The 14,386-nt window shown below is 35.6% G+C and overlaps 1 protein-coding gene and 1 long non-coding RNA gene across 2 annotated transcripts in view; one reads left to right on the top strand and one right to left on the bottom strand.

The window, feature by feature from the left end:
* The window catches only part of LOC148945140 (uncharacterized), a 161,270-nt gene that overhangs the window by 112,142 nt on the left and 34,742 nt on the right, over positions 1 to 14,386 (bottom strand). The window lies entirely within an intron of this gene.
* Positions 7,370 to 8,215, top strand: LOC148945141 (uncharacterized). Its single transcript, XM_089098951.1, has one exon. The coding sequence runs from the start codon at positions 7,370 to 7,372 to the stop codon at positions 8,213 to 8,215; it is 846 nt and encodes a 281-aa protein (XP_088955077.1).

Genomic DNA, 14,386 nt, shown 5'->3' with positions numbered 1-14,386 from the left:
GGTCGGTTTTTTCCCCCTGGGATTTGAGTAAACTGTGGAAACACAAGTGGAATAGTAATGAAAGTAAAAGCTGCTGAGAAGGAGGAACTTCAAAATCAAGAAAACCTCCAGATTATGATTGTATTCCAAAAATCTCCTTAGATAAAGTTTTTAAAGGTGAAAAAGAAATATTTGGATGACTACTGCTGTCTGAAGCAAGTTTGTTCATGGTAAACTAGATCTAAAACATTTTGGGATTATCAGTGGGGTTCACTTCAATCCATTTGTATTTATTCTGGATCTACAATAAAATAAAAATGCTATTCGCTAGTACAGTAGCATTTCAATTAAACCAGAATAGAGGACCAATGGGATGCATTTGCACCATTCCGTGGCTTTTGCACATTACTTTTTTCAAATCAGTGTATTTGGGGGAGGGGAATCGTTCATTCATTGTATTTTCACTAGAAAAATGGGAGCTTTCGGCGCATTTTCATTTTTATGCTGACGCTAGTTTAAACCGAGAATCTAGCAAACTAATTTAAATATTGAAAGTTTAAATTTGATGCTAGTATGGGAACCCATACACTTTTTGGAATTTAAGCTTTAGTATAAAATAGAAGTAAGTTTCAAACAGTTCGTGGTAACGAACTGTAAGTAAGGAGCGACCTGGCTCAATGGTAACCGAAACTCTAGAAAACGGGTTTTTGATACCAATAGATATATCAAAAGAATCAGATTTCAATGCTGATTTCAAATATATAACTTTCATCAAGTTTAGTGCTACCCATCAAAAGTTCTGCGCCAGAGAAAATTTGGCTGATTTTCAAAAAAAGGGGGAAAGACCCCCTAAAAGTTATAGAACCTTAATGACATTGACGCCATCATATTCAGATTATCAGAGAACCCTACTTTAGAGGTTTCAAGCTCCTATCTACAATAATGCAGAATTTTACATTTTTTGACATAAGAAAGATCACGGATGCCGGTTTATTTGTTTGTTTTTTTTTTTTTTTTGTTTTTCCCCAGGGGTGATCGTATCGACCCAGTAGTCCTAGAATATCGTGGGAGGGCTCATTCGAAAGGAAATTAAAAGTTCTAGTGCCCTTTTTAAGTGACCAAAAAAATGGAGGGCAACTAGCCCCCTCCCAAGCTTATTTTCTTCTCAAAGTCACCCGATAAAAATTTTGAGATAGCCATTTTGTTCAGCATGGTCGAAAATATGATAAATATGTCTTTTAGGATGACTTAATCCCCCGAAGTTCCCAGAGGGAGGTCTAAAAGTTATGAACTTTACCCAATGTTAACATATAGTATTGGTTATTGGGAAGTATACAGAAGTTTTCAGGAGGTTTTTTTTCTGGTAGTTGGAGGGAAGGGTGTCTTGGTGGTTATGTTGGAGGATCTGTTCAGGAATGAATTTTTCATGGGGGAAGGGAAAGTGCCATGAATGGGGCGCCGGACTTTCCAGCATTATTTATTGGTTATTGGGAAGTATACAACCATTTTCAGGAAGGATTTTTTCTGGAGGGGGGGCTAGAGGAGGGAGTTACTCTGGAGAATCTTTTCGTAGAGGATTTATTTGTGGGTTAAGATGAATTTCTATGAAGAGGGTGCCGGATTTCCAAGCATTATTTAAGAAAAGAGCAGAAATTAAATAAAAAAAAAACAAGTTTTTTAAAATTAAATTTTAGAAGGAATATTATAACTTAAAACGAACAGAAATTATAACGTATATGAGGGGGTTTTCCCCCAAGACAATACTTCGCTCTTAACGCTACATTTTTTTTTAGTGCTTTCAAAAGAGCTATCTATTCTAATTAAACGGCCTTTGTGATTCAGGGGTTTGTGAATCAAATTTTTTTTTACTTTTAACGTAAAGAGTGTGGTATTGACTAAGGGGAGAACTCCCTTCATATACGTAATAACATATACGTAATAAAAAAAACAATAAAAAAAACAAGCGATACGGCTCAATAGTAATCCGAACTTTTAAAAACGGAATTTTGATGTCAATAAATGTATCAAAAGAGTGTGTTTATAATGCTGATCCTAAATATATAAATTTTATTAAGTTTAGTGTTACTCGTCGACGGCTAAGAGCCTGAGACAATTGGCTTGATTTTTTAAAGAGGGGGGAAACATCCCCTACAAGTGAAAGAATTTTAATGAAAATCACATCGTCAGATTCGGCGTATCAGAAAAACCTAGTACATTGGTTTCAAGCTCATATCTGCAAAAACCTGCAACTCTGTATTTTTTGCCAGAAGAAAAATATACGAATATAGAAGTTAGTTACGTAAGTTAATTTGTAAAGACATCCATTTAGCAAAAGAAAAGTAAAATTTTTATACAAATAAAAGCTGCATTAACTAAAAAACGATCAGAAATTAAATAAAAAAACAAGGTTTTTTAAACTGAAAGTAAGGAGCGACATTAAAACTTAAAACGAACAGAAATTATTCCGTATATGAAAGGGCTGTCCCCTCCTCAACGCCTCGCTCTTTACGCTAAAGTTTGACCCTGTCTCACAACTTTATTTTTTAAAACAATAAAAAACTTTAGCGTAAAGAGCGAGGCGTTGAGGAGGGGACAGCCCCTTTCATATACGGAATAATTTCTGTTCGTTTTAAGTTTTAATGTCGCTCCTTACTTTCAGTTTAAATAACTTGTTTTTTTTTATTTAATTAGAGAAAAGATTAACTGTAGGATATAAAATCTTTTGCTTCAAGTTTTAAATGTTTTTGTGAGGCAGGTGACTAAAATGACATTTCATAAGTTTTGAAGGATAAATTTTGAAAATCGATTTTGTGCTCTAGAAGAAATGAACATTCAACCTGGCCCCCAAGGGGGTCATGGTGCAGGTGGAAGTGGTACAGGTCAAGGACAATCATTTTTGCAAATGACTCCACAGTTTTATGGAGCTAATAATAATGCAAGTCAGAACCAAATGATAGTTCCATGGTCCCATGATCTGCCAGTAAGCTGGCAACCAGGTTCATATAACCCAAATGCATTTTATGGTCAACAACAAATTGTCCAGCAGGTGCAAAGAGCGCCAGTTCAGTTAGTGGGAAGTGGTTTTTATCCACCAAATTATAATGTGCCAGGGATACAGCCCATTCCTTTAGCTAATAGGTACTCTGTGTTAAGTGAGGAAGGAAGTTACCCACCATTACCATCTGAGAGTGATGAAGATATGAGACCTGTCAACCCTTGTGTAGTAGAAGGGTTGATTCAAGAAGACCTGCTAATGCCAAAACTGGGACTGGTCCCCAGCCTAGGACGTAAAAGGAGAGACATTTCTCCAAATAGTGAAATTGCCCCACAACAAGCTAAGAGGCAAAATGCACACCAAAACCAATCAATACCATCTCAGAAAGTGTCCTTTAAAAATCAAACCATTGAGATACCACAGACCAAATTATTACCTTCAATGATTGATGTTACAGTAAGTGATGAAAATAAACAACTGCCTGATGACTACCAAATAGTGAAATCTCTGAAAGAAGTACTGAAATCTAGAAAATTTGAATTTGAAGTAAACAGAGTAAGAGACAAAATGACAGTATACTTCATGGATGAAGAATCATCAAAAATTGTCCAACAAATGAGCATTGTTGCTGGAGTGAATGTTACTGGAAGTGTTAAGCAGAGATTAAGCCGAGGGATCATAAAAGGAGTCCAACTAAGCATGACAGATGAAGAGATTTTAGAGTGTATGGAGTCACCTATTAAAGTAAAAAAAGTTCACCAGCAAAAATGGTGCAACAAAGAAACGAAAAAGCTAGCTGACAGTTACGCAATAATGGTGGTTTTTGAAGGTAATTGTCCTCCCCCATGTGTGTGGTTTTGTGGAAGAAAAAGAGAAGTCCAGGTGTAAAACAGGAGATTATTACAGTGCCATAAGTGTCAAAAATATGGCCATAAACAGGATGTTTGTAGAGCTCAAGCTCATACATGCCTAAGATGCTCAGGAAATCATTCATCTGATATGTGTCATCTCAAAAAACACTGATAGTAGCTCAAGGCCCAAATCATATATATGTGCCAATTGCAAAGGCAATCATTCTTCTACATCATTTGCTTGCCCTGTTAGAATCCAGAATAGAGAAATCCTACAAGTGGCAGAGAAATATCACATGGGTTTTAAGAGAGCCCAAGTAACCTATAGAAGCTATGCAGATGTGACAAACAAAAAACTTACTGTGAGTAACCCTTATTTCAATCAACGTCATAATGAAATTACAATAAATATGAAGCAAGATATTGAACAGAAGGCAGTAAAATTCCTAATAATTGGATTACTTCTAAGACTAGAAATGCTTAAATTAAGTGAACTATCATTAATAGAACGTATAACTAAATTATGTACCCTTGTGCATGAACTGCAGCTTGGACAGCTAAACAAAGATGAAATTAGAAGTGTTTGTTTAATTAATGAGACAGCAGCACAACAACATGGACCTTAAAATATTATCATGGAACCCACAATCAGTGAAAAATGAGAAGGAAGATCTTGTTGTTGAATTTTGCCATAAAAACTGTATAGATGTCTTATGTCTCCAAGAAACCTGGCTAAAACCCTATATAAATATGAGTTTCCAGGGCTACAACATTTTGAGGAAAGACAGAATTGAAACAGGAAGAGGCGGGGTGTTGATAGGTATTAGCAAAAAATACCATTACACCGAAGTGCATATTGAATTAGGTGACAATTATGAAGAGTATGTTGAAATAGTTGGATGCAAGCTCCATTTGGGAAATGGTAAAATCCTCAATGTTATAAGTGTTTACAACTCGAATGGGAATAATAAAGACATTGATGGCATTATAAATGAACTACTTGATAAAATACCAAATGCAGAACAGGAGGTTTTAATTGGAGATTTTAATGCCCATAGCAAAGTCTGGTGTAATTGTGATTTATTAATGCTTCAGGTAAAAGCCTTGAAGATATGTTACTGGAAAATAATATATGCTTAATTACACCAAAAGGGCTTCCAACCCGAAAAAATCCTATCACAGGAGTTTCCACCACTATAGACTTGACTTTCACTAGCCCAGATCTAGTGGCATCAGCAACTATGTCAACCTTAGTAAATACATCTTTTTTTAGTGACCATGCCCCAATTTTATTAAATGTTTGTGATGGTTGGTTTGAGATTTCCGATAAATTTGAGACAAACAAGATTACTAAGTTTCAAATCAAGAAGGCAGATTGGAGAAAGTTTAAAGAACTTCTTGAACAAAACGAAATTTTGGCAGTAGTAGAAAGGGAGCAACATGTTGATGGTAAAGTGAAGGTTTTCCAGGACAGCATAATTGAAGCAGCAACGAAAGCTGTTCCGCTGAAGGCCAAAAGTTCCACGGACAAAGGAATTCATGTATATGGTGGAACAAAGATTGGGATGCAGCTAAAAAGAAATATCTAAGAAGAAAAAATGAGTATGAACAAGCAACAACAATATACAACTATATTGAGGTGAAAAGAGCTTATGCAGCATTTAAGAGAGCGATTTCACAAGCCAAGAAAAGGAGCTGGGAAGAGTTTATTGAAAATTTGGATTTCCGGAAACCAGTAAGTAAGGTCTATGCTTTCATTAAACAAATGCTAAACAATCCCCCACCCAGAAACTCCACCCCCCCGGGAAGGGACAAAAATCAGATACTAGTGACAGATAAAGATAAGATGATTGCAAGAGCCAATTATCTAAAAAATAAAATATGAATTAATGATCCAAATGCTACAGAAGTGGCCAGAATGACAGCTAAAGTTAAAAGAATGGCAAATCAGGATTTGCAGAGCCCTTATAATCAGCCATTTACTAATGTTGAAATTGACAGTGTATAAGAAATCTCCCTATTACCTCTTCAGGGGAAGATATGATTTATCCACAGTTTGTTCAAGCTTTGCCAAAGCAGTGGATTATGGTGTTGCTTGCCATTATCAATTTGGCTTGGAATGATGGATATTTTCCAAGTGCATGGAAAAGGGGCCAAGCAATTATGATCCCAAAACCAGGAAAGGACAATTCAAAACTGGAAGACCAGCGGTTCATAACTTTGCTCCCAGTTTTAGGGAAAGTATATGAACGACTTGTTAAGAAAAGACTTAACTATGAAGTAGAAAAAAGGGGCGGCCTTAAAGATATACAATACGGCTTTAGGAAAAACAAAAGTACCATAGAAAATTTGCTTTGCTTTAAACAGGATGCTTTATATGCTCTCCAGAATGGACTTGTGATGATTGCAGTTTTCCTTGACGTTAAGGGCGCGTTTGATAACATTGTACATAGACAAATATTGTCAGGAATAATTGAGGCTGGAATTAGAGGTAGAATGTTGCTGCTAAGTAAAAATTATCTTGAAGACCGAGTAGTGACAGTGAGAGTAGGAAATACATTATCAACAGCCCTAGTAGGAGGAAGACGGAGACTACCTCAAGGGTCAGGGGCCTTAGGACCTGATTTTTACAATATGGGAGAGTATAATATCCCTATTGGAGAAGAAGATTCAAACGCGGGAATTTTCGCTGATGATAACACTTTGTGGGTTATGGCAAGGACATTGGAAGAGGGAATCAAAGCTATTTCAGAAGTATTAGTGCAATTTGAAAACTGGGCGACTGATATTGATCTCAAATTTTCAACACGTAAAACAAAAGCCATGTTAATAACTCAGATGAAAATGAAAGTTACCCCAATAATTAGATTTTATGGCCAGCAGATTGAGTTTGTGAGTGAAACAAAGTTCCTGGGTTTGAATGTAGAGAAAATTTTGAATTGGAAATCACATGTTGAAATGACCAAGGCTACTTGCATTAAAAGGCTTAATCTTATGAAGATACTTACAACTGTTACATGGGGGCAAAAACCAAGTTTCATGATGGAGTCTTATATAAAATATATTAGGTCTAAAATAGAACATACTTCCATGATTTATTCCTCAGGCAGTGACACAACCCTAGCAAAGTTTAATTCCGTACAGAATGCAGCTGTACGCAATGCCTTTGCAGCCTGAAAGACTACCCCTATTGTGTTTTTATTGTCAGAGTCAGGACTTGAAAGCCTGGAAACCAGGAGAAAGGTAAATGTCCTGAAATATATCAAAAAATTGTGGACAGCAGATAATACAAACCCAGTTAGATCAAGAATAGTTAAACCAGGAAAAATTGTTACTTCAAATAAGTTTAAAAAGAGAAACCAGGAAAATATCTTTGAAATGTCTTGCCGTATCAGTGAACAGTTTGGAGTGACACTAAAAATGACATATGTTAAAAGTTCTAGAAATTGCATTACCTGCTCCTTGGGAGACAATTAAGCTACATTGCAATCTTAAGTTTGAAACGAATGGATACCATGATTCCAGGATAAACTTTAAATTAATGATGGCAGAGGAATACAGGGGATTCCTTGATATATATACAGACGGATCTAAGAAAAGTAACCCAATTTCTGCAGTAGGGGCCGCCTTTGTCATTCCATTGATACAATTGTCAAAGTTATTTAAACTACATTCAGAGGCAACAACCTTCCAAGCTGAAGTAATAGCTACAAAGAAAGCAATTGTATTTGCTAAAGAAAATCTTAGCAACGAAAGAAACATTGTATTGCTTTCAAATTCAAAAAGTGCATTGGAGGCACTCACCAATTTTGATCATAATGGGAAAAGTTCAAAAGAAGCTGTATTGTGCTACACGGAAATAGTGTCATTAATGTCAACAGCAAACATATGTCTTCAGTGGATCCCAGCCCATGTTGAGATTTTGGGGAATGAGAGTGCCGATACAGCTGCTAAAATGGCATGCAAAACAATAAATGTATTTACTAGTGGTTCAACTCCTAGATCTGCAATGCAATTAGATCAATTGATACAATCAGTAAGAACGTATGATTTTGAGGATAGCAGAAATCAATCCGGAAATTGGTTCGTTACCCGAAAAGTAGCAAGAAAGTTTGAGAGACATTTGTACCAAGGATTAAGTAGGAAAGAGGGAAGATTAGCATTTCGTCTTGGATCAGGCCATGCAGATACAAAATTATATAGGGCAAAGTTTAATGGAGAGTCAAGTAACTGTGAGTTTTGTGACAAAGAAGAAAGTGTGGTACATCTTCTTATAGATTGTGATAAGTACACTCTCCAAAGACAGCATATCAAGGCCTTTTTTCATGAAAGAAGAAAACAGTTCAGTGTAAATTTGATTTTGAGAGGTCAATCTGTATTCAATTTGTAAAATTGAATAAGGGAGAGACGTAGCTTTCTCTTGACAAAACATCTTACAAAAATTTAATCAAAGAGCTCACTCACATTACATAATTGGTTAAGAAATCCAGCCATGTATAGAGGTATTTCAGATGAGTATGCCAATATTCAAAAGAAGTTCCCTGTACCAGCAAAGTCTATTGCACCTACTTTCCCCCAATCCCCTCCATGGAATTGGTCATTTCCCATAATAAATACTGAATTTTCAAATTGGAATAAAGATTTAACCCCCATTGCTTTTGTCCAGAAATAATTTGCAGAACTTAATACAATTACTTATAAAAATCACTTCCAAATATTTGTTGATGGGTCAAAAATGAATGAGAAGGTTGCAAGTGGTGTTTTCCTTCCTCACCTGAAAATTGCAATGGGCGAGAGATTATTTAATAATTTCTCATATAAGCTTTCTAATTCAAGTGGTTCAATTCCCCTGTCCCCTCTTTGCAGGCATTGTAATATGAATAATGGAACAATTGATCATTGCCTATTTGAATGTAATATGCTGACGTCTGCACAACATACCTTGCTTTGTAGACTGTTAAAATACTTCAAACACCACAAAATCTCACTATCAGTCAAGAGCCTAGCCAACTATACCAGCACACAGAGCACAGAAATTTATATATACCATCTTATATTTGAACTCCTTGAGTCAAAATATCCACTGAAAGATACCAGATAATATTTTAAAAATAAGAGACCACCAAGACAGTTGCTCTGTAGCCCACAGAGTGAAGCAAAAAGAAGAGGGCTAAATAGTACCAACTGAATAGCTCGCCTGCTGTGAATTAGAAGAAGAAGAAGAGAGGATTTACAAATGATAGTGATAATATACAAATCCTAAAGCTGGTTGTACAGTTTATAACTGCCATTGGGAGAGATAGGACGATGTGATGGGAAGAATAATTATGATTAATTAATGTGACAGAGCAGATTATTCATGATTTACTAACTAAAGTGGGATCCAGATTTATTGAAAGAAGACCCAAGTGACCGAGCAGTCAAGAGGGGTCTTTAATTCGTTCATCATCATCATCATCTTCGATGCTAGTATGGGAATCTTGTTTCTACTACAACCTGGAATGTTACTGCTTATCCTAGGATTTGGTTACTTTATTTCTTGGATGTTACGTACCCTCTGGAACTGGAAACCTACCTCTTGGTGGTGCCGTATTTTTTGGATGTTTACATGGATGATTGTACTTGTAATTCCACTATTGGTTATCACCCGGAATTTGTTTTCAATTTGTATGGTAGGTTGGATGCTGTTAATGGCCTTATTAGGTCTAAGCACTCTAATCTCTTTTACATTAATTTTCTAATATTTTTTTTGTTACATTGGCAACTGATAACCCTTGGAAGGCTCAAAACATTCCATATTAGGCTTGAAAAATTAAGAATTTTTTTTTAGAAAACACATGGAAAAATGGTAAAATTTGATAAATTTCTATGTAGAACTATAATTGGTAAAGTTTTATGAAATCATATTATTGAGTTAGGACTAAAGTGAATACACCATTTGATGCCTTTTTTTTATGCTGATTACGAATATAATAAGCATTTCTATCAGAAATAAATTTAAGCCCCGCCCCTATGTCTGCCAATTCAGGGTTAGGTTAGGTATAGCCTATATAGGGGGGGGGGGCTGAAATTCATTTCAGATAGAAATGCTTATTATATTCATAATCAGCATTAAAAAAGGCATCAAATGATGTATTCACTTTAGTCCTAACTCAATAATATGATTTCGTAGAACTTTACCCTATATAAATTATAGGGTAAAGTTCTATGAAATCATATTATTGAGTTAGGACAAAAGTGAATATACCATCTGATGCCTTTTTTATGCTGATTACAAATATAATAAGCATTTCTATCACAAATGAGTGTCAGCCCCCCCTCCTATATAGGCCAAATCAGGGTTAGGTTAGGTTGGGTTGGGTTAGGTTAGGTTAGGTATAGCCTATATAGGGGGGGGGCTGAAATTCATTTCTGATAGAAATGCTTATTATATTTGTAATCAGCATAAAAAAAGGCGGTCAATATATACCAAATCATATTATTGAGTTAGGACTAAAGTGAATACACCATTTGATGCCTTTTTTTATGCTGATTACGAATATAATAAGCATTTCTATCAGAAATGAGTTTCAGTCCCCCCCTATATAGGCCAATTCAGGGTTAGGTTAGGTATAGCCTATATAGGGGGGGGGCTGAAAATCATTTACGATAGAAATTCTTATTATATTTTTAATAAGCATAAAAAAAGGCATAAAATGGTTTATTCACTTTATTACAAACTCAATAATATGATTTTGTAGATATTGACCAAATAGGCATCAAATGGTGTATTCACTTTATTCCTAACTCAATAATATGATTTCGTAGATATTGATCATAATTTAGCTAAGATGAAAAAAAAAATGTCATTTGATGCCTTTTCTTTATGCTTTTTCATAATTCAAAAATTGCTTCTGGGGTTAATTGCATCTTGAGCCCTTAAAGAGACCCCAAAGGTGTTTTATATGAATTATGAAAGAGCACAAAAAAAGCTTCAAATGATGTTTTCACTTTCATCCTAGCTACATTATATGGCCCACTGTAAAGTTACCATCAAATTTACCCACCCCACCCCCTTAATGAGCAAACATATACCCTGAATGGTCAACAGCAAAGTTTGAAATCACAAAATTCAGTGCTATTTTTGTTGATGGCATTTGAAAAACTTGAAAAGGTAGGAAAACAGTTTATATTTGAGTTGCCTGGTAAATGAGGTTTGAATTGTTATAAATAAGTATTTTTGGAATATATTGCTCTTGAACATTTATAAATTAATTTCTTAACCCAACCAATATCCAAGATAGCCAAAAGTGGCTAAAGTAAAATTTTACTAGTATAGTCCTGTAGTGTAGACACATTTCAGGACCCTAAGAGGGAGAAGAAGTGGTGGTAGGTACTTCAATATACCTTCCCAGAACATAATTTAGCCTGTAGACCCATCCCTGAAAGTTTCATTTTCCTAACCTAACCCCTTTCAAAGATAACCAAAAGTGGCTGAAGTAGAATTTTACCAACATTTTCACTTTCATCTTAGCTAAATTATAGTGCCACCTAGAAATTTACCTAAAATTCTAGGTTACCTACTGTTTACTATCTTGGGAAGGGGTTAAGTTTGGAAAAGCTGGAAACATTTTTTGTTATTTATTTAAGCAGAACATCTGTTTTGCTAGGTTTAACGTTCATAACACAGACTTTTAAAGGTCACTACCCTATAGAGGGAGAAGGAGTGGAGGCAGGTGCTTCAAAATACCTTCTCCAGGACAAATTTAGTACTTGTCTCATATACAATGACTGCTCAAGGATTTTTGATACAAACTTGAGACAAAAACTAGTCAAGCCACTTCTTTAACCAGACAATTGCTATGGCTTGCTTTGGAAAATACATTATAGCTATAGTTCAATTAATTGTTTAGTTGGTATTTTTGTTAGGCTATATTTAATATAATGCACTCTGGGTGGCCCCCCTTTCTTTCTTCTTTGTGGTAGTTTTCATAATTTATGCTAAATTATTGTATTTTCATCATATTTTCTTGTATTTCATTAGCATTCACCAAACTTCATTTCTTGGGTGTTTATTGTATATTAGACAAGTAGCCAAAATTAAGTTGGTAGCCCCATCCATGGAAGTTTCAATTTCTTATTCAAACCCATTTCCAAGATAGCAAAAAGTAGCTAAACTAGAAACTGCTAACTGAAAATTGAGGTAAAATGTTGTTTCAATAGCCTTTCTAGTAGGCAAATTTGGAAGACTTTGAAACCAGAAGAGGGTTAACATGGGAGCTTAGCAATACCTTCCCAGAGTATGTTTTAGCCCTGGATTCATTACTGATTATTTTTTCCCCCAAACTGACCCCTTTCCAAGATTGCAAAAAGTAGGTAAAATGGAGTTTTACTGTAAAAAAGTAACTTTTATTGCTTATTATTTATTTTATAAATCACAAATACTCAATTTAATTTTTGCTTTTCAATTGCTTGTCAAAACAAAGACCACATTTTGAATTTATGATGATAAATTATTGGTGAAAATTTCACCAAGATGGTAGGTTAAAGGTGGAATCTTGTTATTACACTCACATTGTGTCATACTGTAGTTAAATAGGGGCAGTCCAAAAACCCATCTCTAGTTTTCCAGCATGCAGAAGAAAAGTGGTCTTTCTCAAAAAGCGGTTTGTTACCCTAGTTTTAACTGTAAAATATTATTATGAAAACGATCTTTCAGAAACTTATAAAAAGAGCCAGAAACCCCTCAAAATGATGTCACTCTTGCTGTGACATGATTTTTGGGGTTTTTGGCTCTTTTTTTAAAAATCTCTGCAAGCTTATTTTTAAAAGAGGCCTAACGTTTTACTTTAATTAGCTTAATTTGGCCTTTGAGGCAAGTTGAGATCCTTCTTAATCTCTGATTTGCTCCATAGTCAATAATATTGTTGATCAAACATCAGATGCATCCCACAAAACTTTCAGGGAACACCATTATGCTTTGCATCAAGTGTTTTCTTAAAGGCTTCAAGTGTTTTCATGGGGTATTGAGACTGTTCCAATGGTTGTTGTTGTTTAGGGTTTTACCAACAGGTTATATGGATTTTTATCACTCAATTATTCTGGGTCTTATGTACTTGCTAGCTTGCTTGGGTGTCACTTTAGTCTATATTTGCTGAACTTGATCATGTGTCACCAGTGGCGTCGTTTGGGGGTGGCAAGGGGGGGAAGTTGCCCCCCCCCAAAAAAAAAAATTCGAAAAAAGCTTTTATATAGCACATATCCCCTGACTCTCTGGATGTGGAACTCTTTTGCCCCCTCAATAAAAATGCTGGAGCTATGCCCCTGTGTGTCACTTATCTTGCTATTGGTATTGGATTATTCACATGCAGCAGCTGCCTGTACTGAAACATACAAATTAAAATAATGTAATTTTGCTTTGTTGTAAAGCACTTGTAATACACATACAACACAATTATAATAAATTATACAAATTTAACTTATAATCTGTCATATAATTCCAGATATAAAAATATAAATTAATAACATTCAAATAAGACAAGATTACTCTAATATAAAACATGCAGGGAGCAAAAAAAAACAAACAAAAAAAACAAAATCTTACAGGGAATGAGCCAAACCAGTAGTCTTCACAATTCTACCTAATAAGTTTGTCCTTAGTCTTCTAGCCCAGGGTGGAGGATTGGCAGTGGAAGGAGAACTAGTCATTTGTCTGAGAAGGGGCTAGCCTAAGCCTCTGTAGCATAGTCATAGCACCCTCTGGGCTAGGTATGGAGTCCTTCCCTTTATGTTTCTTTTCCATATTACTGGGGCTACTGGTATTTGCTGACATGATGGAAGGACTTGATGCTTCTCTGTTGAAGTAGTCAGGCCAAGGGCTGCATTATCAAATCTTTTTGACACTATCAGAGTAACTAGTTTACAAATTGATTTTGTATTCAGGGTCAGATGAGAGATGTGCCTTGCAACCCCCCTCAAGCATGGTCATGTACTTCTTGTTGAGATCCTCAACCGGAGGTTGATTAGGTGCCAGTGAAGGGAAGGGGTCTTTATGTACCAGGGGGACATGTATTATATGAGTTGGTAGTCCCTACTTCAAGACCTCTTCAGCAGTGCTTATGGGGTCATTATTGGTGAAAGAGTAAGTAAGAATAGCTGTCTTCTCCATCAGTATTGGACACTGCTTAAATTTAGCAGCATACTTTCCATTGCAGTTTGGGCATTTAAGTACCTGCTCTTCCTTTACTCTCTTGGATTCAGGGCATTTTTCAAGGATGGGCTTTCTACTTAATAGTAAACATATGCCTACTATGTTACTACCTTTGTTGGTCTCCATTGCACCCCTATACATTACCCTTGTATCCTGATGATGCTATGCACATTCCAAAGTTAATCACTGATGTGACAAGGGCTTGGTTCAACTTCACAAAAATATAGGGAGGTCTACTAGAAATAGTTATCTTTGAGCGGCCAAGGCCAGAATTTGCATCATATACTGTCTTCTTACAGTTTGAATGAAATTTACACTGTTTGTTGACAACTATATCAAGATACCTGCCTTTATCCCTGTCTTGTGCAGCTC

This window comes from Artemia sp. Qi Xiang Cuo, chromosome 13 (assembly GCF_049724085.1).
Source record: "Artemia sp. Qi Xiang Cuo chromosome 13, ASM4972408v1, whole genome shotgun sequence".
Classification (NCBI taxonomy): domain Eukaryota; kingdom Metazoa; phylum Arthropoda; class Branchiopoda; order Anostraca; family Artemiidae; genus Artemia; species Artemia sp. Qi Xiang Cuo.
The sequence above is the reverse complement of the archived record's forward strand: the minus strand, read 5'-3'. Positions and strand labels throughout refer to the sequence as shown.